Source organism: Pipistrellus kuhlii, unplaced genomic scaffold (genome assembly GCF_014108245.1).
Source record: "Pipistrellus kuhlii isolate mPipKuh1 unplaced genomic scaffold, mPipKuh1.p scaffold_m20_p_3, whole genome shotgun sequence".
In the NCBI taxonomy this organism is placed as follows: domain Eukaryota; kingdom Metazoa; phylum Chordata; class Mammalia; order Chiroptera; family Vespertilionidae; genus Pipistrellus; species Pipistrellus kuhlii.
In genome coordinates this window covers 18,168,054-18,190,808 of record NW_023425529.1, presented here as the reverse complement: position 1 = coordinate 18,190,808, position 22,755 = coordinate 18,168,054, and the positions used below count along the sequence as shown (strand labels likewise).

The following is a 22,755-nucleotide window of genomic DNA, read 5'->3' as shown; positions in this document are numbered from 1 at the left end:
CCTGGCCAGGCCCATAAGTCACTTTCTATAAAGAGAGCAGCTAGGACAGGTTGCTATGTCTTCCCCATTCTCCACGTTTTTCTTGGTGATGCAGAAGTTATAAGAGCAGAGTAGAAATAGGTCTCCAGTTCCTCATCCTATCCCCTCATCAATTTGGTGGAACATTGCCATTGCGCTGCTGCCCCCAGGGCCCAAAGCAATAGGGATGGGCCTAACTTCCCGGATTCCTGCCTCCAGAGGGTGGTCACTATGCACTGGCGCAGGAACTATCACAGCAGAATAGTTTTGGAAGAACACTGTTACTGGAAGTAGCTGTGTTAAACAAGTTAAAAGACACATAAGCATCAAAAGAAACAAAACTTTACAGCACGGTGGTTTGATATACATGTACTGCAAAATGATCGCCACAATAAGTTCAACGAACACCCATCTTCTCATACAGATGAAATAAGAAAATAAAGAGGATATAGTGTATTCACACTGTATACTCTACCCGCCCACTAATCACATAATAGCTGTCCAGGCTGCAAGACTGACTGCTGTGACATTGCAGTGCTTGTGTTCAAGCAAGCCTTATTTTACAAAATGTACGCATAGGATCATCCCATGGAATGCAGCATTAACGTTACCCATATGATCACTGAAGGATTACAACTTTGCAGCAGCACATTGATGAGTTGGGAAAAAAACAAAACCCGAAGAAAAAAAAAACACACCACACAGCAAATTAGGCCATGATGCCTTAACGGGTCATGACTGGAGAGGAGGAGGTTGCTCACATAGGTGAGGCCTTGAGCAGAGATGGAGACAGAGACAGGAGAGGCCAGCCAAGCTGCTGTGCAGTGGCTCAGGAGCAGACACAGACAGGTACAAAGGGGCTGGTCTGAGCCATCATGCTGTGGCTCTGGCAGGCCTGCTGGAGCTGACAAGGTCAGGGACAGGGTTGAGGGAGGGGCAGGCTGGGAGAGGAGAGGGCGACCCCACCCAGCAGCCTCACAGGCCTATCACAGGCCCTGAGAGGAAAGGGCCGGCTGCCTGCGCCAGCCCAAGCCTCTGTGGCTGAGCACAGGCCCAGAGTAAAAGGTTGACAGCAAGTCCTTTCAGTATAATTCGGGCATTAGAGGCCCACAGAATGATCATTTCCTTTTCTATGAAACACGTAACTCTGACACACTATTTACAATTAACCAAGTTCCATTTACTTTCACATTTTACAGCCCTGGAAAGTTACATATAATGATCAGCAAAGTGAGAAGATGAAAAGAATTTTTAGGTTTTTTTAAAGATGTAACTAATTTCTGTCTAGAAGACACACCAATTCAAAAAGTGATGGTTTTATTGTCTTGTAGGGTTTTAGCCAGATTGTATCTAATGTAGCAGTTTTACTTCAGGCTTTCATCTTTGGCAATCTCCTTTGAACAGCATTATCATCCTGCCAGTCCCTTCACTGAGTTACAGAGCTTTTGCATCTGCTATTATATATTTGAATAAGAATTATGTATGTAACACAGGCACAATTTTGTTTTGACACAATAGAACAAAGGGTCATTTGATTCTTCCCTGGAACACAGAAAAGCACAAACTTGAGTCATTGGTGTAGCTTAGGCTAATTTTCCAAATACGGTTAATAAAATTCATGTAGGGATCTTCGCAGAGCGAAGAATTCTCTCTTTTAGGCCTACATACTCAGCATTTCCAAGGAGGAGGCCTGTTATTTTGTGTTTTGTTTTGTTTTTTAATACTCACTAGAGGATATTTTTTCATTGCTTTTTAGAGATAGTGGACCTGAAGGAGAGAGAGAGGGAGAGGGAGAGGGAGAGGGAGAGGGAGAGGGAGAGGGAGAGGGAGAGGGAGAGGGAGAGGGAGAGGGAGTCTCACTCCTGGCCAAGGGCAGGCTCTCACCAGCAAACCAACCTCTGTGTCTGAGCTGCAGAGGAAACACCTTTTCTGACAGCTCATTAGCTAAGCTACCTGGATGCTACTTGCAGTATTCTTGGTAACTTGGGCAATAAGAATCCAAGAAGGTGATCTAGGGTTTTTCCACCTCACTCCTGGAGGGAAAAAATGGAAGTCTGCTGCTGGAGGGGCTAAGAAATGTCATATCCTGCCCTGGTGAGTTTGCTCAGTGGATAAAGCCCGGCCTGTGGACTGCAGGGTCTGGGTTTGATTCTGATCAAAGGCATGAACCTAGGTTGAAGGCTCCTTCCTGGCCAGGGCCTGGGTCTGGGCTCATGCAGGAGGCAGCCAATTGCAGTGTCCCTCTCACAGTGCTGTTTCCCTTTGTCTTTCCCTCTTTCTTCCACACTCTCTAAAAATCAATGGAAAAATAGCCTCAGATGAGGAGAAAAGAAGGAAGAAAGAAAGAGAGAGAGAGAGAGAGAGAGAGAGAGAGAGAGAGAGAGAGAGAGAGAGAGAGAGGAGAGAGAAAGGGAGAGAGAAAGAAAGAAAGAAAGAAAGAAAGAAAGAAAGAAAGAAAGAAGAAAGAAAGAAAGAAAGAAAGAAGAAATAAAGATAGAGAAAAAGGAAGAAAGGAAGAAAGGCAATAGCTTATAAAAGACATCTTGAAAATGCCTAAAGAAAGTTGTCATTTTTTTGTGGTGAAGGTACTGGAGTCCGTGTTGGTGAAAACATCTTGGCAGCTGTGGTAGCGGGCAGTGGCAGCAGAAGTGGGGTGACGGGGCTGGTGCATTCCCCTGATCAGCCAGGTTGCCGCTTGCAGAGGGAGGCCTACTGATGGCTTAGGAGTGAGCTTAAGCCATCAGTAGGACACCCCTTGAGGGCTCCTGAACTCTGAGAGAGGACAGGCTGGGCTGAGGAACCTCCTGGTGCACGAATTTTGGGGACCAGACCTCTGGTTTTTAAAATAAGGGACATTTTAAAAAAAATTATTTTGTTTCCCCCTTCATAGGTAGAGTTTTGCTTTGTTGTTTACCATAATTAATCATTAAAATAGAGATGGTTTTGATTAGAAAATGAGCCAACAAAAATACAATCATTAGTTATATAATAATTTAATCTCTGTCATGGTGTTATAGTTCAACATTATCTAATGTTATATCCTTCACAGAGATATTATTTTTGCCAAGGGAAGTCTAACATTTAAGAATAATAAAATGAATGAGGTTTTTTTGTTTGTTTGTTTGTTTTTTTAAGAACCAAGAAGGAGAAATTGAGAAGGTAAGAAATTTAAGATTAATGATTGTTGTGACAGATTAACATAAAGGTGAAAATAATAGCAATTCTTCAGATCATTGGAGACAAATATCATTTAATAAGTATAGTTAATGGGATTATGATTTTAGAAATTTCCCCAATTGTAATAGAAATTCCATAATGAAAGTATAAGGAAAAGAAGTATGTAATGCCAGGGCTTAGTAACCTGTCCAAGAGTAGGATTTAAACATCTGAGATACTCCTAACAAGGCTTCAATGTTCAGAGTTTGTGATTAACATGTAAGTTAACAGCATGGGTGCTGATGTCTTTTGTCCTCTGATATCTTTTCGAATAAGAAAACAACTTCTCAGAGGCACTGTCAATGGGGATAAACCACAGCAAACACTTACCAGCCCCAAGTATCCCATATTCTGGAGGTGTTTGATGACGTAAACTATTTTAAAAATAGCCCATGTGTAAGAATTTCCTGTTCAACAAACTTTATGAGAAATCTACTTTTTCCACTCATGATTCATTCTGAACTTTCACGGGGCAGTCTGTGAAGACCACAGCATTGTTTGTTTACTAGAGAAACCTGGTCTCCCACTAAAGGCTACAGAAGGTATGTGTCTCTATTTTCCTGTTCCTCTATTAGCCCGTCTCATGTAGTGTGAGATTACAAATGGTAGATGTGATGCAAGTGAGGTACAATTAAGATACAACCACATAAAAGAAAACATTGGTGTCTTTATTTAAATAATTGGGGGCAAAAAAATGAGAAGAATAAAATATGAAATATGTTGGAGGCTATCAAACTATTCAAATTCTTGCCTGTTAGAGAATGACTCAAGTGCATACACCCATGCACAATTGATGTGTTAAGCAAAAACAATTTAAAGGAGAATCCAGCAAGAATCATGACAAGGAAGAGTTATTTTGATTTTATAATCAATATAGGTATATTTTATACTTAGCCCAGGCTTTAAAATAGATTCTTTAAATGAGTTTTCTGAATTACAGTGGTAATCTAAATGTACACTTATCTAGAATAAATAAAAATAGTTGGCTTTTAATAAAAATCAGGATGAAGTAGCTCCCATAAAGTGCAAGTTTAAGCTGAATTTTAAAAAATCAATAGATATTTTAAAAAAATTAAACAAACATTGCAAGAAATGGCACCACACTGACAATGAAACTCTTGTTTAATGAATTATGTTGCATATAAATAAAGTATGTTATTAAATAAAATTAATTTACTTCAAAATTACTATATATGCCAACACAACTGATGTCCCATCTTTGAAGCATTCAGTCTTTAATCATTATTTGATTTCAAATTTATCATAAATATTGGAGACTCTTTTTTCTTATATAACATTTCAATTTTAATGCAAGCATTCTAATAATGTTAAAAATATTTTTATGGAATCTGTCTTTCAATTAGTGACAATGCCATTATTTATGCTATTCTTTATTCCTCACTGATTTCTTGCTTTTTATGGCTCAAGCAAATAATATATTGCCAAATGTAGAATATCGTAAAATTTACATCTACTATGAAGCACTTGTTTAAAGATCTAACAAATTTAAAATCAGAACTTTAGTTTTTTCAACAAGGAAATGAGCCCCACTACCCTTTACCCCGCCCAGTTTTACTGTATTGGAGATTGCATTATTGCTTATGTCACATATTTGTAAGGACACTTAAGTTAGAGCACAGACTCAAAGGCCACTCAGCTGCAGAGATGAATAACCAAAGTGCAACCTATGCAGATCTGAATTTGGCCAAGTCCGCCAAGAGACAGCAAAGGAAACCTAAGGGCACTCAAAGCTGCACTCCAGTAACTGAGCAGGAAATAACCTACGCAGATTTAACTCTTGGAAATGCTTCCCGGGATCTTCAAGGGAGGGACAAGAAGGACCTCTCCAAAGGTAATGCATTCAATAGACACACAGTCTAACTGTTCTAGTGTGTGCAGCTGGGGTGCAGCGATGTGGGACAAAGTAGGGCATTAGCTCGCATATTTTTTTCATTTGTGAGAACCAGCGCTTAAAGTTGGAATACAGTATTCTAAGACAAAAGCCGAGAGCTAATTTTATTCAGGTATTGTTGAAGGTGTAGTCTTTGACCAGTACTAACTCATGGAGCATTCTATTTCCTAAACATGCAATAGCATATTCTGAGAGAAAGATTACAGTGGTAGGGATGGGCTTAGTGTCCAAGTTTATGTATTTGATTCTCTGTATGTAAACTGTCTAAACAAATGGTCTCTTTCTCCTTTCTCAGTGTTTCCTTTTCTCTTCCTGCAGTTTCACCATCACCTTTAGAGAAGCTCATTGCTGGGACCCTAGGAGTCATTTGTCTTGTCCTGATGTCCGCTGTGGTGACAATCCCTATTATGCTTTGTAAATACATTTTTGTAAGGTTATACAGAACGTTTCACTTTTATGTCCATCAGTGCCTCTGAATACTTCATAGTGTTATAGAATAGAACTCTTATCTTAAAGTATGCATTTAGATTAAGTGAAAAATGGTAATTTTGAATTTGTCCAAGGTATAAATATCAGAATGATTTTAGAGTAGTTTATAAATATATGTACATATATATGACCACATTTTATAATGTAAGGCATGCTTTAGCACCTTATTGAGAAATACAAATTATTTTTTGAGATTGTTTATCCAAATACTGTGAGTGATGTAGTTCTCTAGACTTTCAAAATGATTTTCCTCAAAATTATCATTACTACATTAATTTTCATTGGTAACTAAACTTTATTCCAGATAGTTCTAATCCTAGACAATACAACAAATTAAATGCAAGAAACAGAAGTATTATGATGTAGTTAGATCAAGATTGATTTTTATAAGAATTACTTTTCCCCCCACAGCTAATGCACCGCTGGAGCAGAATAATTCTTCCTTAAAAATCAGGATCCAGAAAGGTACATAATTATTTTCTCAGTTCTGATATTAGTATAGTTTATACTTTATCTCTAACATAGGGTAGTCAAAAATAATAGCTCTTTTGGAATGGGGACATAAATTATAATACCAGGCAATAAATGTTCATAAATAATGATTATAGAAAAGTATTTTCTTATGCAACAATATGAAGAAATATTCATTTAAGATCATCATACTCATTGTTGCAGATGGGCTCAAAGATAATTTAAGGATTCTAAAAATGTGAATTGACATTCAGGACATGTAGAGAGTAGATACTTTTGTTTGTGTGTTTGCTTAATATGGGACAAGGAAACAAGAGACTAACCCTTCTCTGTGAGTGTGTTTTCTTTTATATTTATTGCACAAATGTGTCTATACCTAGGCAAATATGTAAATTAATTTTCATTTTTTAAATTTTAAATTGTTTTTGATAAAATTTTATAATCTTTCTTTAGCATATCATTGTGGACATTGTCCAAAAGAGTGGTTTACATATTCCAACAATTGCTATTACATTAGTACTGAAAAAAAAACATGGAATGAGAGTTTAAAGGCCTGTGCTTCTAAGAACTCTAGCTTGCTCTACATAGATAATGAAGAAGAAATGGTAAGATTTAAATGTTTCCATTTTATTTTATACAGAACCATGCATCTATAAATGCTTTTTTCTAATGTAAACTTTGCTACTTGATTTTACTATACATCAAGGAAACTGAAGGTATCATGATTGTGCACATTAATTAAAAACTTAAATGACCCATGCTATCTAATAAAAGGGTAATATGCAAATTGACATCACTTCAACACACAAGAAGGCCTCCTCCATGTGGTCAAAGATGGCTGCCCCCATGTGGACACAAGATGGCCACCACAAGATGGGCATCAGGAGAGGGTAGTTGTGGACAATTAGGCCACAGTGTAGGGCAGTTGGAAGAGATCAGGCCTGCAAGGGGAGAGCATTTAGGGTGACCAGGCTAGCAGAGGAGGGAAGTGGGTGACCAGGCCTACAGGGGAGGACAGTTGGGGGTGACCAGGCATGTAGGGGAGGGTAGTTGGGAGTGATCAGGTCTGCAGGTGAAGACAGTTGGGATGCGGGGGTGGGGGGAAAATCAGGCCTGCAGGGGAGGGCAGTTGGCAGGGACAATGCCTGCATGAGAGGGCTGTTGAGGGGGACCAGACCTACATGGGAGGGCAGTTGGTGGTGATCAGGCCAGCCAGGGAGGGCAGTTAGGGACAATCAGGCAAGCAGGCAGAGATGTTAGGGATGATCTGGCTGGCAAGGGGACAAGGTTGGGGCGATTATAAGCTGACAGGGGGCAAGGTAAGGGTGATCACAGCAGTAGGGGGGCAAGATTGGGGCAATCACGCCAGCAGGCAGAGGAGTTAGGGGCGATCAGGCAGGCAGGCAGGTGAGTGGGTAGGAACCAGTTGTCCCAGATTGTGAGAGGAATGTCTGATTGCCAGTTTTGTGCCTAAACGGGCAATAGAACATCCCCTGAGGGGTCCCAGATTGGAGAGGGTGCAGGCTGGGCTGAGGAACCCCCTTTTTGCATGAATTTTTGTGCACTGGGCCTCTAGTATTCTAATAACCATGCATGGTGTCCGATGGGTGTTCAACTCAAAAGGTATACATGGGCCCAATCAACAAGCTGTACACCTGAAACCAAAACAATACTGGATATCAATTGTAACTGAAAAATCTTTTTAAAAATTGCCCAAAAATTATTCTCATTGTTTATTTTTACTGCAAACTGCATCCAAAAATACAAATTAAAACCAGAGGCAAAATAATTATAATATAGTCACTTAAAATATAAAGGTTAAGAGTTTTGTTCCATTCTTCATTGCTAGCCACTTGTAGGTTTCTATAATTCTTTAATGGCTTGGGCATTGCACAGCAACATGCAGGAATCCTTTTCTCTGATATTCTGCTGCCCTTGATAGTTGCTGATTGGCTTGTTGGACATGCATTCTTGCACTTTCAACTTTGCCTTCTATGCTATATATCACATCTCCTTGCTCATGAGTTATCATTCAAAAATCTTTAAATAGGTCCTTTATATCCATAATATCAGCTTCAAATTACCTAACAGAAGACTCTCATGAGCAAGGCAAAGGTCATCCTCCCTAATTTCCTCATCCTGCACCTGCTCCTGAGGTGGACTTTGGCTTTCACAGGATATAAGATTCTTTTCTTCTGAGCTTTCCTCAGGAAAACTACCAAATTCTCCGGAACTGGCTCCCACTGGAGCAGCAAACTCTTTCTATTTCTCATCAGCTTGCCTCTGGACCTTTGGAAAGTTTGTCAATGATGTGAACTCAACATTAACTAAGTGATCTTTCTGTATCTTCCTTTGACACTGTTCACTGGGGGTGGTGGGCAGAGATCCAAACTCTTTTCACTTTTTAATTTATCTTCATTGTTGAAAGTGTTACAGATCTTCCCCTTGTCTTCTCCCCCATTGACTCCGACCACCCTACCCCCACTTCCAGGCCTTCACCAGACCATTGTCTGTGCCCATGGGCTATGCATATATGCATATAAGTTTCTCAGTTAATCTCTCCCTCTCCACCTACCTACCCCAGCCTTCCCTCTGAGATTCATCAGTCTATCCTATGCTTCTATATTTGGGTCTGTTTTGTTCATCATTTAATTTTGTTCATTTGATTCCACATATGAGTGAGATCTTATGATACTTATCTTTCTCACTGGCTTCTTTTGCTTAACATAATACTTTCCATGTCTTCCATGCTGTCTCAAAGAGTAAGAAATCCTTCCTTTGTACTCTGGCATAGTATTCCATGGTGTGAATATACCATGCCTTTTAAATCCACCCATCTATTGATGGGCTCTTGTGCTGTTTCCACATCTTAACTGTTAATTTCACTGCTATGAACATAGGGGTGCATACATTCTTTCTGATAGGTGTTTAGAGTTTCTTAGGATATATTCCCAGAAGTGGGATCACTGGGCCAAATGCCAGGGCAATTTTTAACTTTTTGAGGAATCTCCATACTATTGTATTTTCCATAGTGGTTGCACCAATCTGCATTCCCTCCTGCAGTGTACTGGGTTCCCTTTTCTCCATATCCTCACCAGCAACTTGTCATTTGTTGCTTTGTTGATGGTAGTCATTCTGAAAGGTATGAGGTGATACTTCACTGTCATTTAAATTTGGATCTCTCTGATGATTAGTAGCTTTGAACAATTTTTTATTTGTCCTTGGCCTTTGTATGTCAACTTTGGAGAAGTGCCTTTTTAGGTCCTTTGTCCATTTTTAATTGTTTTTTTTGTCTTCCTTTTGATATTTAAGTTCCTTATATAATTTTTATATTAATGTTTTATCAGATGTATCATTAGCAAATATGTTCACCCATGCAGTGGGCTCCCTTTTCATTTTGTTGATAGTTTCTTTTTGCTGTGCATAAGCCTTTTATTTTTATGTAGTCCCATTTATTTACTTATCATTAGTTACTCTTGCCCTAGAGATGTATCCACAAACATATTGCTATGAGAGATATCCAAGATTTTGCTGCCTGTGGATTCTTCTAAAATTTTATGGTTTAACAACGTACACTTCAGTCTTTCATTTATTTTGAGTTTATTCTTGTACATGGTGTAAACTGGTGGTCTAGTTGCATTTTGTTTTTGCATGTACCTGTCCAATTTTCTCCATATCATTTATTGAAGAGGTTGTCTTTACTCAATTGTATGCTCTTTAATCCATTGTATGCTCTTGCCTCCTTTGTTAAATATTAATTGAGGATAATGGTTTGGGTCAATTTCTAGGTTCTCCATTATGCTCCATTGATGTATATTCCTATTCTTGTGCCAGTATCAGGCTGTTTTGATTACAGTGGCTTTGTAGTATAATTTAATATCTAGTATTGTGATTCCTCCTACTTTGTTATTCTCTCTCAATTTTGCTGTGGCTATTTGGGATCTTTTTTTCTTTCCATATAAATTTTTGAAGCATTTTTCTAGATCTGTGAAATATACTGTTTTATTAGGGATTTCATTGAATCTATAGATTGCTTTGTATAGTATGGACATTTTAATGGTGTTGGTTCTACCAATCCATGAATACAGTATCTTCTTTCACTTGTTATATTTTCCTCTATCTCTCTCTCTCTCTCTGTCTCTCTCTCTCTCTCTCTCTCTCTCTCTCTCTCTCTCTCTCTTTTTAAAAATATTTTAACAATATTTTACAGAGAGGAAGGGAGAGGGATAGAGAATTAGAAACATCGATGAGAGAGAAACTTTGATCAGCTGCCTCCTGCACAACTCCTACTCTGGATGTGCCCACAAACAAGGTGCATGCTCTTGATAGGAATTTATCCTGAGACCCTATGGTCTGCAGGCCGATGTTCTATCCACTGAGCCAAACCGGTTAGGGTCCTCTATCTCTTTTTTTTTAATGTCCTGTAGTTTTCTTAGTATAGGTCTTTTACCTCCTTAGTTTAGTTTATTCCTATGTATCTTTTTTGTTTGTTTGTTTGTTTGTTTGTTCCAATGACAAATGGGATTTTTTTTTTTAAGTTTTCCTTTCTGTCAGTTCATTTTGGTGTATAAAAATGACATAGATTTATGGGTGTTAGTTTTGTATTCTGCTATGTTGCCAAATTTATTAAATCTAGTAGTCTTTTATTTTATTTTATTTTTTAAATATATTTTATTTTATTTTATTTCTTTTTTACAGAGAGGAAGAGAGAGGGATAGATAGTTAGAATCATCAATGAGAGAGTGTCATCGATCAGCTGCCTCTTGCACACCACCTACTGGGAATGTGCCCGCAACCAAGGTACATGCCCTTGACTGGAATCGAACCCGGGACCTTTCAGTCTGCAGACCGACACTCTACCACTGAGCCAAACCGGTTTCGGCATAAATCTAGTAGTCTTTTAGTGTAGCCTTATGGGTTTCTATGTACAGTATCATATAATCTGCAGATAATGACAGCTTTACTTCTTCTTTTCCAATTTGGGTGCCTTTTATTCCTTCCTGTCTGATCACTATAGCTAGGACTTCCAGTACTAAGCTGAATCAGAGTGGTAAAGTTGGTTTTCCTTGGCTTGTTCCTATTCTTAAGCGAAATGGTTTCACTTTTGACCATTTAGTACGATGTTGGCTGTAGGTTTGTCATCTATGGCCTTATAAGACTTTTTGTCAAAGTTGGGTGTTGGATTTTATCACATGCTTTTTCTGCAACAATTAATATTATATATTTTTTGTTTTCCAATTTTTTTCTATACTTTTCTGTTCCTTTGGCAAGTTTGTTAGGATGCTGCTGCTTCTGTTGCAGCTGTTACCTCAATTCACATGAATCTTGAGGTGTTTCAAGTGGATTCAAAGACCTCTATGTTTCCATGGAAGATTGTGGGATTTTTTGGATGTTGGATATCCTGGGCCAGCTGGTCACAACATTTCCTGCAATGTGAGACATGGCTGGTTCACTTATTCACTCATTGCTTCAGGTGTTGTGGGCTGTGCCCTTAACTAAGTAGTCACCCAGCCTCCTTGTTTCCATCCTCCTCCGGACAGGGACCAACTTAGTTGTTTGTATGAAATCAATTACCTAATTTCTCATAAACATTTTTATCTCTCATAGAATTTTTTGAACGTTTTTGTTAAATTTGATGGATTCAACCCTACCACAGAGACAACAATAATCTGTTGGTGTGGCAAAATGGCTTAGCTTTCTCTTCCAAACTGTAAGTTTCTTGAGAATGTATATATTTTATGTCTTCGTGCTTTAAGTCAGAAATTAATCTTAGAAGTGAACATCAATGCATGAACGATTACATAAATACAGTAAAACTTTGGTAGAGCATACTAACTCAGGCAAGGAGCTACCCACTAGAGCCAAAAGCCATTATGTTAGAAAGTAGGTTTTACAAATATATATGTTCAAAAATTGACCAATTAGTTCACCTGTTTGTACTTATGATGACACATTTGTGTAATTAAAATGAAGTACATATGAAAAGTTTCATTTCCCAGGCAAGCTTTCTGTATGTACTACTATAATTTAAATTTTATACTGAAAAGATTTAGTAAATGCATGCATTCACCAGTCATGGCCTGTGAACAAATGTGCTTGGCTGGGGTGTTGCTTCAGCCCTCAGGCTGTAAAACAGATGCAGAGTCTGGCCTCAGGGCAACAGCACCAGTTACCACAGTTGAGGTGGTGTGATCATGTGCTAACCATTAGCAGTACATTGTTTATGAGCTTTGACTCTTGAATTTAAATATGTAGACTCTAGTAGTAAATATGTAATATTTATTCATGTCGGTAAAATTACTACATTGTTTTTTCAAAACATATGGCCTAGTTGCTAAATTTAAAAAAAATAATGGTGAATTAAGAACAAAATATTTTGTAAACTTAATTATAAGCAAACCTTTTTTAAAAATATTTTTTATTGATTTTTTGAAGAGAGGGAAGGGAGAGGGATAGAGAGTTTGAAACATCAATGAGAGCTGAAACCGGTTTTGCTCAGTGGATAGAGCGTCGACCTGCTCTATCCACTGATCTGCTTTGTTGCAGCTGTTGCCTCAATTCATGTGAATCTAGAGGTGTTTCAAGTGGATTCAAATTTTTAAAAAAATGGTGAATTAAGAACAAAAAAATATCTTGTAAATTTAATTGTAAGTAAACCTGTTTTAAAAATATATTTATATTGATTTTTTTATAGAGAAGGAAGGAAGAGGGATAGAGAGTTTGAAACATCGATGAGAGCTGAAACCGGTTTGGCTCAGTGGATAAGTGTTGACCTGCTCTATCCACTGAGTTTGATTCCAGTCAAGGGCATGTGCATTGGTTATGGCCGCATCCCCGGTGGGGGTTGTGCAGGAGGCAGCAGGTTTATGATTCTCTCTCATCCATGTTTCTAGCTCTCTATCCCTATCCCTTCCTTATTGTAAAAAAAAGAAAAAAGAAAAGAATCATCAATGAGAGAGAAACATTGATCAGCTGCCTCCCATATAACCCTTACTGGGGATGTACCTGCAACCAAGGTACATGCCCTTGACTGGCATCGAACTTGGGACCCTTCAGTCTGTAGGTCGACGCTCTATCCACTGTACCAAACTGGTCAGGGTTAAACATTTTAAAATTAGCAAGGTGTTAATTTCACATATTATATACAAACTTGAAATTTTGTCCATTAAATCCTGAGTCCATTAAAGCCAGTGTTTACCATAAACTAAATATTTCTGTTGAAAAATTGTAAGAGGTGTTCAGATTTAGATATGTAAATATTACTGTAAAGAGTTTATTTATTAAAATATGAAGTTATATATGATCAGACTAATGATATATTATTTCTGTATTTCAGATCCGCAATAACGTCAGGATTTCCTAAGAATTGTGCATTTGTGAAGCTTGACAAACACAACATCTCTTCTGAATCCTGTTTAGAAAATAAAAGCTATGTTTGTAAGCTCCAGCCACATTAGCTTCGCTAAATCTAGTACAATGGTACCTGCACCATCTAAAAATAATACATTTCTAGTTCTTTTTAAAAGCACTGCAATTATTTTTGTAAAACTATTTTTTAAGATATTATTTTGAGACCAGCTTTAGGCTCACAACAAAATTAAGAGGAAGGTATTGGGATTTCCCTTATTCCTCTGTCCCTACTCAAGCAGAGCCTTCCTTTCATAAACATCAGTCACCACGGTGGTACATTTCTTACTGAAAATGATTCTACTTTGACTCTTCATAACACTTAAAGTCCATAGTTTGGCCTGGCTGCTGTGGATCAGTAATTAACCATCATCCCATGCACTAAGAAGTCAATGGTTCAGTTCCTAATCAGGGAATATGCCAGGTTGCAGGCTCAATCCCTATTAGGAGGTGTATAGGAGGCAGCCTGTCAATTTCCTCTCCCATCGATCTTTCTATCTCTCTATTCCTCTCTCTAAAATCATTATAAACTTCTATTTCAAAGTCTACAGTTTATCTGATGTTTCACTCTTGGTATTACGAATTTATTTTTAAAATCTATATATTAATTTAAAAATATATATATATATATATCCAGTTACATATTGTACACTTTTAAACTTCTGATATTCACTAAAATAAATCATGTACATATTATGAATCATAATATCAAGAACTGTTATTTCTGCCCTTCCTGGTTTGGAGTGTCAGCATTTGGACTGAAGGATCCTGGGTTTGATTCTGGTCAACAGCACATGTCCCAGGTTGTGGGCTTGATCCCCAGTGGGGGGTGTGCAGGAGACAGCCAATCAATGATTCTCTCTCATCATTGATGTTCCTATCTCTCTCTCCCTCTCCCTTCATCTCTGAAATGAATTAAAAAAACAAAACAAAAAACTGTTATTTCTAAGTCTCCAATCACATGAATAATTGAGCAAATATTTTCAAATTAATGTGCTTGACCTAGCTTTTAAATGTTCCAAATGGGGGCTGAACATCCCAGGGTTACAAGGTGTATGCATGTGTTGAGTCAGGAGCGAAAAAACTCAGGAAAGTTTGATTCAAGGTTATTATTACCTACTTGTTGGCGAGAGCCTGAGGAGAGGGGAATAAAAGGAAATTACAACATGTACCCTAGGTCTAAGGAAGGTTACCAAAAGGAAAATCACACGGGTGCCAGGTTTTAGACTTCATTGAAGACAGTGTCCCTGCAGAAAGCTTTATGGCAGGAATGCTCACTGGGCTGTGCTAGGACGGAGCAGTTCCAAGTCTGCTGGCCCACACTGGTGAAGATGGACCTCAAGTCATGGCTAACAAGCAGGAAGGCCTCCCTGCCATAGGTCAGCAGGCAGAGGCTGGAGGAGAGGGAACTGTGACCAGCCACAAACACTTGCTGGAGGGCGAGCACCTCAGGAGCTTCCTGCATGCTCTCAGCTGTTAACCACATCTCTAGCAAAAATGAGAACACACCGTGAAACCAGGAAGAAGGACCCTTTCTCTGGCACGCCTCTCTGGTGCCTTTTACCCGGAAAACATCAGGTGAGCTGACAGGGAAGAAAAGGTGTAGAAGACCTAGCACCATTCACTCACCAAGGGCAGATAAGATAGATTTGGAGCCCAGAGTAATACATTCTTAATCGACACTCAAGGTTATTTATTTGCCCCAACCCCAAGATTTCTATAGAAAAGCCATTTAAATATTTCCCACTCATTCAGAATATGGACCCAACACATATATCTTCTAAATCTATTTTGGTGCAGCAATATCAATCATTAGATTCATCTTTTTTTGGGTGCAGACTGGTGGTTTCACTGGATAATAATCAGAGTCCTTTGCTATATTTTACATGTCTGTTGTTTTGTTTTTTTCTACTGGATTTTAGATATTTTGGAAGGTACCTTGTTTTATTAAATTCTCTGTCTCTCCTTTTGACACTCTTAATTACTATGCATTAGAAGCATGTTTGATGGATGCAATCAAGTGTTATCAAGTGTTAAGTAATGAAGAAAACAAAAATTAAAAGGATACAATATCTGTGTGAATCAAAGAGTTAGTTATTGACAGAATGTGGGATGAACCATAGTAATTTGACACAATTATTTGGAGATATTTTTGCTATAATTCCATTACAGGTGGGAGAGATCCTGCACTCACTTAATAATTGCAAAATGAATTAATAGTTATATGCATTTATTTCTTTGGACATAGATGTTGTCTTTATGTTCTGTACATTTATTCCTTAGGTTCACATAGAGAAATGTGTCAATATTCAAAGTTAATTTGTATCTAATTGCTGAAGTTGCTTTGACATTTAAACACCAGCTTTCATTTATTCATTTATTTCTCAGTTCCTATTCTGGTTTGGTTGGCTTTCAGTTGATGTAGACTGGATATGTATGGGCTCAGCTCAAGACCACAGATAAAGCTCATATCTTTGTTTTTAATATTTTCTTCTCTGAACAGTGGACTACCTGGTACATAACTTCATAGCAGTGATGAGCAACTCTCAGCATGGCTAGCAGAAATGTGCTTCTTGATGCCTGAACTCAGAATTCATAAACTGTTACTTCCCAGATCACACTATACTATCAAAACAAGTCTCATGGCCAACGTTTTTCATTGTCTACAAAGTATACTCTTCTCATAGTGGTCTGAGGGACAAAATGTAGATTCCCCCAAAACCAATGCTATCTAATAAAAGAGACACATGCAAATTGACTGTACCTCCACTACACTATCATCCAATCAGAGTGGGCATGTAAATTAACTCAACAAAGATGGTAGTTAAATTTGCATATGCAGGTGTGGAGCGGCCTAGGTCCCAGGAGCATCTTCAAGACCCAGGCCACTCCTAGCCTATAGGCCCATGCTTATGCCCCTGGCCACTCTGGGACTATGAGTGCAAAGCTACCACATACTGAGCAATTGTCCTTCACCAACCAATGTGCTAAGCACTCTGTGATGTTAAACCATATAAAATCCTGGACTATGAGTGTAGGCACCAAGTGGCTGGGGGTGGGGCGGAGGATGTTCCCACCTTGTCCCCAGCCTCTTGCAGATGCTCTGGGGTGAAGCTGCAGTTTGAATTTAAGCCCCCAGCCCAGCGCCCATGACAAGGCTCTGGCTGCTGGCCTCTGAGCCGTGTGGAGACCACTGAGGTCGCTGTTGACTAATGAGTTTGCTGACCACTGGTTTAAGGCTTTGAGGATAGTGGTTAGACATTTATGTAATTTATGAAGTAACCCCTAAATCAGTCTATTACCCACTTGGCACCATATATAGTTACTAGAGGCCCAGTGTATGGAAATTCGTGCACTCGGAGAGGTCCCTCAGCCAGGCCTGCACTCTCTCACAATCTGGGTAGATTCCTTAGGCCGGATCTGAGATCAGGGACCCTTGGGGCTTTCCTTCTCCCAGCTGCAGGCAGCTGGCCCTGCCCCCACTGCTGCCACTACATGACATCTGTGCAGCCCTGCTCCCTCCCTCCCGTAACACTGGTCGCCTCCCTCTGCAGTTGGATTGATTGGCCTGGGCCTCCCTCCTCCTCCTCCCAGCCCATGGTCACTTCTTCTCTAGCTGCTCAAGCAGTGGGTTGCCTTCTGAGTTGAGGTCTTAATGCTGTAGGTCCTGAAGATGCAGGTGGGGCAATTGAGCATCGGGATGAACTGCTGCCACTCCTGCTTTAGCTCCTCCATCTGGGTTTTCAGCTCCACAGTCATGAGCTCCAGCCACTCAGATTCCCACTACAGAACCTCCTTCTTCTTGTTCCAGCATCAGGCTGCCACCCCTTTGTCCCTTCCCCAGCACCTTCTCCTCCACTCCTCTCCCTCATGTAGCTCACTTTTCACAGGTTGAGGCCTCTTGCCCAGGTTCACCTTCAGGAAGCGCAAAGGGGAGATCATGCCCCCGTGTTGTGGATGTCAGGGTATTTCAGCTCCTCTGCAGTCAGGGATGAGCTGGGTAGTCCAGTCAGGGAGCTGAGCCTTGCCGAAGAGCCTGAAGTCATGGAAGGATCTGGGATCTGCCCAGCATCATAGCAGGAGGAGTGGCAGTCCAGCCCTGCAGATGCCATGGGGAGAGGCTGTGATCTTGGGGCCTGGGCCAGATTGCAGGTGCCCTGCCCGCTCAGGAGCCACTGTGGCACCAGCCCTGCCCTGCATCATTCAAGCCGCCAACACCTCCTGTTGCAGCCACCCAGCATCCCTCCCAGGAGCTGTGACCTGGGTCTCCCTCTTTGAGGCATTGATCCTGGGGCTCTGCCTACCTGCCTCATTGCCCCCAATTGCTCGCCTGCCTACTTGATCACCCCTTAGTGCCTGCTGGGGGGCGGGGCCAGCCCTGTGGGGGGCAGAGGTGGTTCTGGTCTCTCATTGTTTTTTTGTTGTTATGCCTTTCTGTTCACTGGGCTTTCATTATATATAACTTCAATATTATGGACTATATTCCCCAGGCTTTACATCCCCATGACAATGTTGTAACTATCGATTTATAGAATATGCCAAAACCATTTTGCTCAGTGGATAGAGCTTCGGCCTGGGGACTGAAGTGTCGCAGGTTCGATTCTGGTCAAGGGCATGTAACTTGGTTGTGGGCACATCTCCAGTAGGGGATGTGCAAGATGCAACTGATCAATGATTTTTTTCTCCTCAATGTTTCTGACTCTCTATCTCTCTCCCTTCCTCTCTGTAAAAAAATTCAATAAAAATATATTTTTAAAAATTTATAGAATTTTCTTTTAGAATTTTTCAAATTTTCAGCAAGGGTGCCTCTCAATGGGAATTTTTATAATCTGTGGTTTATTTTGTTACCGTTTTTACCTTTGGTTGAGAATACTTAAGTTCTACCTCTTAGTAAATTTCAACTCTTAAATACAGTGTTATTGACTTTAGTCCTCCTGTAAGAGTTTAGATCCTTAGGCCTTATTCATCTTATAACTGGAAGTTTGTACCTTTTTACCAACCTAATTTTCTCCACGCTCCCCCACTTTTTAATGAATTTCATATATTTTTTTAATTCTACATATAAATTATACCATACAGTATTTTTACTTTCTCTGTTTAGCTTGTTTCACTTAGCAAACTGCCTTCAGGTTCATTCCTATGACAAATCGCAGAAATCTCTTTTTCTCCTGGGTGAATAATAACCCTCTGTGTGTGTGGTACTTTCTTTATCCTTTCATCCATTGAAGACACCTCGGTTGCTTTCAAACATTAACCATGGTGAATGTGCGCCAGTGAACATGGAAGCGCAGATATCTCTGCCAAAAATTGTGTTGATCTGACTGGATATCCCAATTGGTTAGAACCGTGGCCGGCAAACTGTGGCTCACAAGCCACATGCGGCTCTTTGGCCCCTTGAGTGTGGCTTTTCCACAAAATACCACAGCCTGCGCGAGTCTATTTTGAAGAAGTGGCGTTAGAAGAAGTTTAAGTTAAAAAAATGTGGCTCTCAGAAGGAATTTCAATCGCTGTACTGTTGATATTTGGCTCTGTTGACTAATGAGTTTGCCGATCACTGGTTTAGAGCATGGTCCCTGTAACACCAAGGTTACTGGTTGATCCCTGGTCAGGGTGCATATATGATCTCACTCATTTGTGGAATATAATGAACAACATAAACTGCTGAACAAAACAGATCCCAAGACAGAGAAGCATAGATCAAACCGTCAAACCTCAGAGGGAAGGTAGGGGAGGGTGGTGGTAAAAAGGATGGATAAACCAAAAGATTTGTATGCATGCATATAAGCCTAACCAATGGACACAGACACTAGGGGGGTGAAGGCATGATTGGGGTGGGTGGGTGGGAGAAAGAGTCAATGGGGAAATAAGGACACATATGTAATATTTTAATGAAAAAAAAAAAGAAGAATCTAAAAATGCTTTTCTGGTTTTTAGATGTTGTGTTTTGTTTTGTTTTTAATAGATGCACAATTCAATCAATTTATTAAAAATTTTAAACTGTAAAAAAGTTAAATAAATGAATTAAAAATCTTAAAAAAGAATAAAACAGATTTATTTCTATTATCTATCTATCTATATATCTATCTATTAACCTCTTCTCCTTCTCTATTTTGAAAATCAATCAATAAATTAAAAATCATAAAATAATTGTGTTGTTTCTTTGGATGCACATTCATAAATGAGATTGCTGGATCATGTGGTACTCCCGATTTTAACTTACTTACTAATGAAGATAAACATTTCCTCTTTTCATAATGTAATATGAGAAAGATGAAAAAATTCTGATACACACTAGATAATTTAAATGTAATGTTTGATTTCTTCTAATGTTCATGTGTCACTTAATATGTGTTTTCAAAGTCTACTATTTCTACCACAACAGTAATGATCAAGTGAAATTTTAAAAAATTACATTTGTTTTCCTCCTACATAGTTAGACTTGGGTGTTTGTTATTTAAAACAAATACTTCTATTAAAATACAAACTACTAATTATAATTTGAATATGAATTATTTGAGTATTAATTTGAGTATTAATTTAATATTTCAATTTTATACACTATGGTATAGTTCAGAGTTGCTTCCTGTCTTATCCTTCACAGACATTTATTAATATCAGGAAATTTTATATTTTTAATATATAAATAATAAAATTAAATATAGCAATTTTAAAAACAAGAGTGTAAGGAGATATATTTGAGAAGAAATATTTATAACACTTACTATACGTTGAAAATGTATTAATTCTTCAGAATACTAGTGACAAACATCATTAAGTAGCTATTGTTAATGAAATTATGGTTTTAGATTTATTCTAATTAAAATAACATAATGAGTATATAAGTAAAATGAGGTGAGGACATAACTTAGCAACCTTGTCTAAGAGTAGAACTTACACATCTGAGATTCTCTCACAAGGCCTAAGATTTCATGATTTTAAGATGAAATAAGCTAACACGGTGAGGGGTCAAGTCTTTTGTCCCAGAAATCTTTTAGAATATGAAAATAATTTCTCAGAGGCATTTCCCAATGGACAAACCAAGGGACACATTGCAAGCTCAAAGTCTCCTATACTAGGAAGATGTGTGATGAGATAAATCACCTTCAGATTTGCCCAAGTGTAAGAATTTCCTGTTCAAACTCTAAGTGACACAGAGATGAGAAATCTACTTTTTTCTTTTCTTTTTTTCTGTTTTTGATTCCCTCCCAGTCTTCACAGGACAGTCTGTGGACATCACAGACATTGTTTGTTTGCAGGAGTGACCTGGCCTCTCATTAAGGATTCATAACTTTCTGGCTCCCAGAGGTATGTGTGTCTACTCTCCTGTCTCTCTACTGACCCAGTTCATTTAATGGGAAATTGCAAATGCTAGATGTGGTACTACTGAAGTACAATTCACATACAACCAAATAAAAGAAAACATTGTTATCCTTATTTGAACAATTTAGGGCAAAAAGGGTAAATTATGAAATGTGTTGGTAGGTATCTTAAAATATTCAAATTTTTGCCTGTATAAAATTTCTAAAGCGCATACATACATGTATATTTGGGCTTGAAAATCAATAACTTCCATAAAATTCCATTGTATTTTGTAATTAATAGATATAATTATAAATGTATATTATTTCATATTTATCCCAGATTTTAAAAATAGATTATTTTTTAGTTTATTTTTATTATTTATTTATTTATTTATTTTTACATATTTTATTGATTTTTTTTGCCCCCCTCCCTCCCTCCCACACATCCCCTCCCTCCCCAGAGTTTATGTCCATTGGTTGTACTTATATGCATGTATACAAGTCCTTCGGTTGATCTATTATCTCCCCAGATCCTCCTCCCCTCCCCGCTGTATTGACAATCTGCTTGTTGCTTTACTGTCTCTGTATCTATCTTTTGGTTCATCAGTTTTTAAAAATAAATTCTTAACAAGAATTCATCAAGCCGTGAAGGTAAAACATAATTCCTCATACATACACTTCAATTAAATAAAATCAGTGTGACTTGCAATAAAAATCAGGATTTAGTAGTCTTGGTAAAATGCTTATTTAAACTTTTAAAAATGTTTGTTGTTGAATATTTAAACTTAATCATAAATAATCAAAATATTTTTAGGAATTGAACAACACATGCAAAAATATGCCAGACTGATAAGAGAGTCCTGTCTAATAATTATGTTTTCATTGTGTAATAAGAATCAGAAATAGTAACAAGACAATTGTGTTAAAATAATTAAATCAAGTGACATATTGAGGGTTAATAAATGTCAGATTGAGTGTTATCTTCACATGCATTGTATCTTAACATATTTTTATTCCCACCTTAGATTAGTAAGCTAGGTTTTTAAACACTAAATAACTTTTAAAGGTAATACACTATCAATTTCAAAGCCAGAATTTATTCTAGATCTCACTGATTGCAGAGCCCATTGACTGAATTATTGAATAAATGATCAGATTTATTACATTTGCCTATACACTAAAGTCACCTTCGCTGACTTTGATAGCTATAGGATCTTTCTGGAATTTTGCACCAACAATGTTCCTCCATAAATGACATAGATATTTCTTAGTCATTTTATGGTTTCATATCTTAACTGTTAAATAAATTGTAAGTTACTTGTGTAAAGTTAGTATTTTTAAAATATCTTTAATGTTCTACTGCTTTTATTATTTGTAAGTTTTAGACACTTTTAGTGTGTCATGTATCATTTTCAGCATATAAAATATTTTCTAAATTATAATGATTTCTCAGAACTCCACAATTATTTAAAACATCACTTGATATTTTAAAATATAATTTGCCCTTTAATAAGTAAATGTAAGTTACTAAATAAAATTAACTTCTTATAGCAAAGTATTCTAATACTAGTATTCCCCCACTTTAAAACACTAAATATGTTTATTACTGAATTAAAAATTGTCATAAAAATTAGGGCAATCACTTTCTTTCTATACAGCATTTTACGTTTCACAGTTATTCTAACTGTATTAAAATGTTTCAGTGGACTCTGACTTTAATAATGATATCATTATTCTGAATTTCTTATTTTTGATAATTTACTTTTCATTGCTTCAACCAATATATTATGCCAACACAGAATATTGAGAACTATTATTCTATCATGAAGCACATTTAAATCTCTATGTAAGTTAGAACAAGATTTCACATTGGTGCAAATTGCAAAAGTGAGTACTGTTACTTATCAGCTCACACTCCACCCCCAAGGCTCTTGTCATTGT

The 22,755-nt window shown here is 38.0% G+C and overlaps 1 protein-coding gene and 2 pseudogenes across 1 annotated transcript; 1 reads left to right on the top strand and 2 right to left on the bottom strand.

Annotated features, from left to right (window-relative positions):
* Nucleotides 1–4,863: 4,863 nt before the first annotated feature.
* LOC118728640 (NKG2-A/NKG2-B type II integral membrane protein-like) lies at nt 4,864–13,980 on the top strand. The gene is made up of 6 exons (XM_036455364.2): nt 4,864–5,086; nt 5,465–5,579; nt 6,027–6,100; nt 6,560–6,711; nt 11,714–11,816; nt 13,443–13,980. Exons 1-5 carry the CDS (start codon nt 4,900–4,902, stop codon nt 11,798–11,800), a joined length of 615 nt encoding a protein of 204 aa, XP_036311257.1. The 5' UTR covers nt 4,864–4,899; the 3' UTR covers nt 11,801–11,816; nt 13,443–13,980.
* Nucleotides 7,866–11,548, bottom strand: LOC118728406 (annotated as a pseudogene).
* A 3,134-nt stretch (nt 13,981–17,114) lies between the features above and the next one.
* Nucleotides 17,115–17,826, bottom strand: LOC118728639 (annotated as a pseudogene).
* Between the last annotated feature and the right edge of the window lie 4,929 nt (nt 17,827–22,755).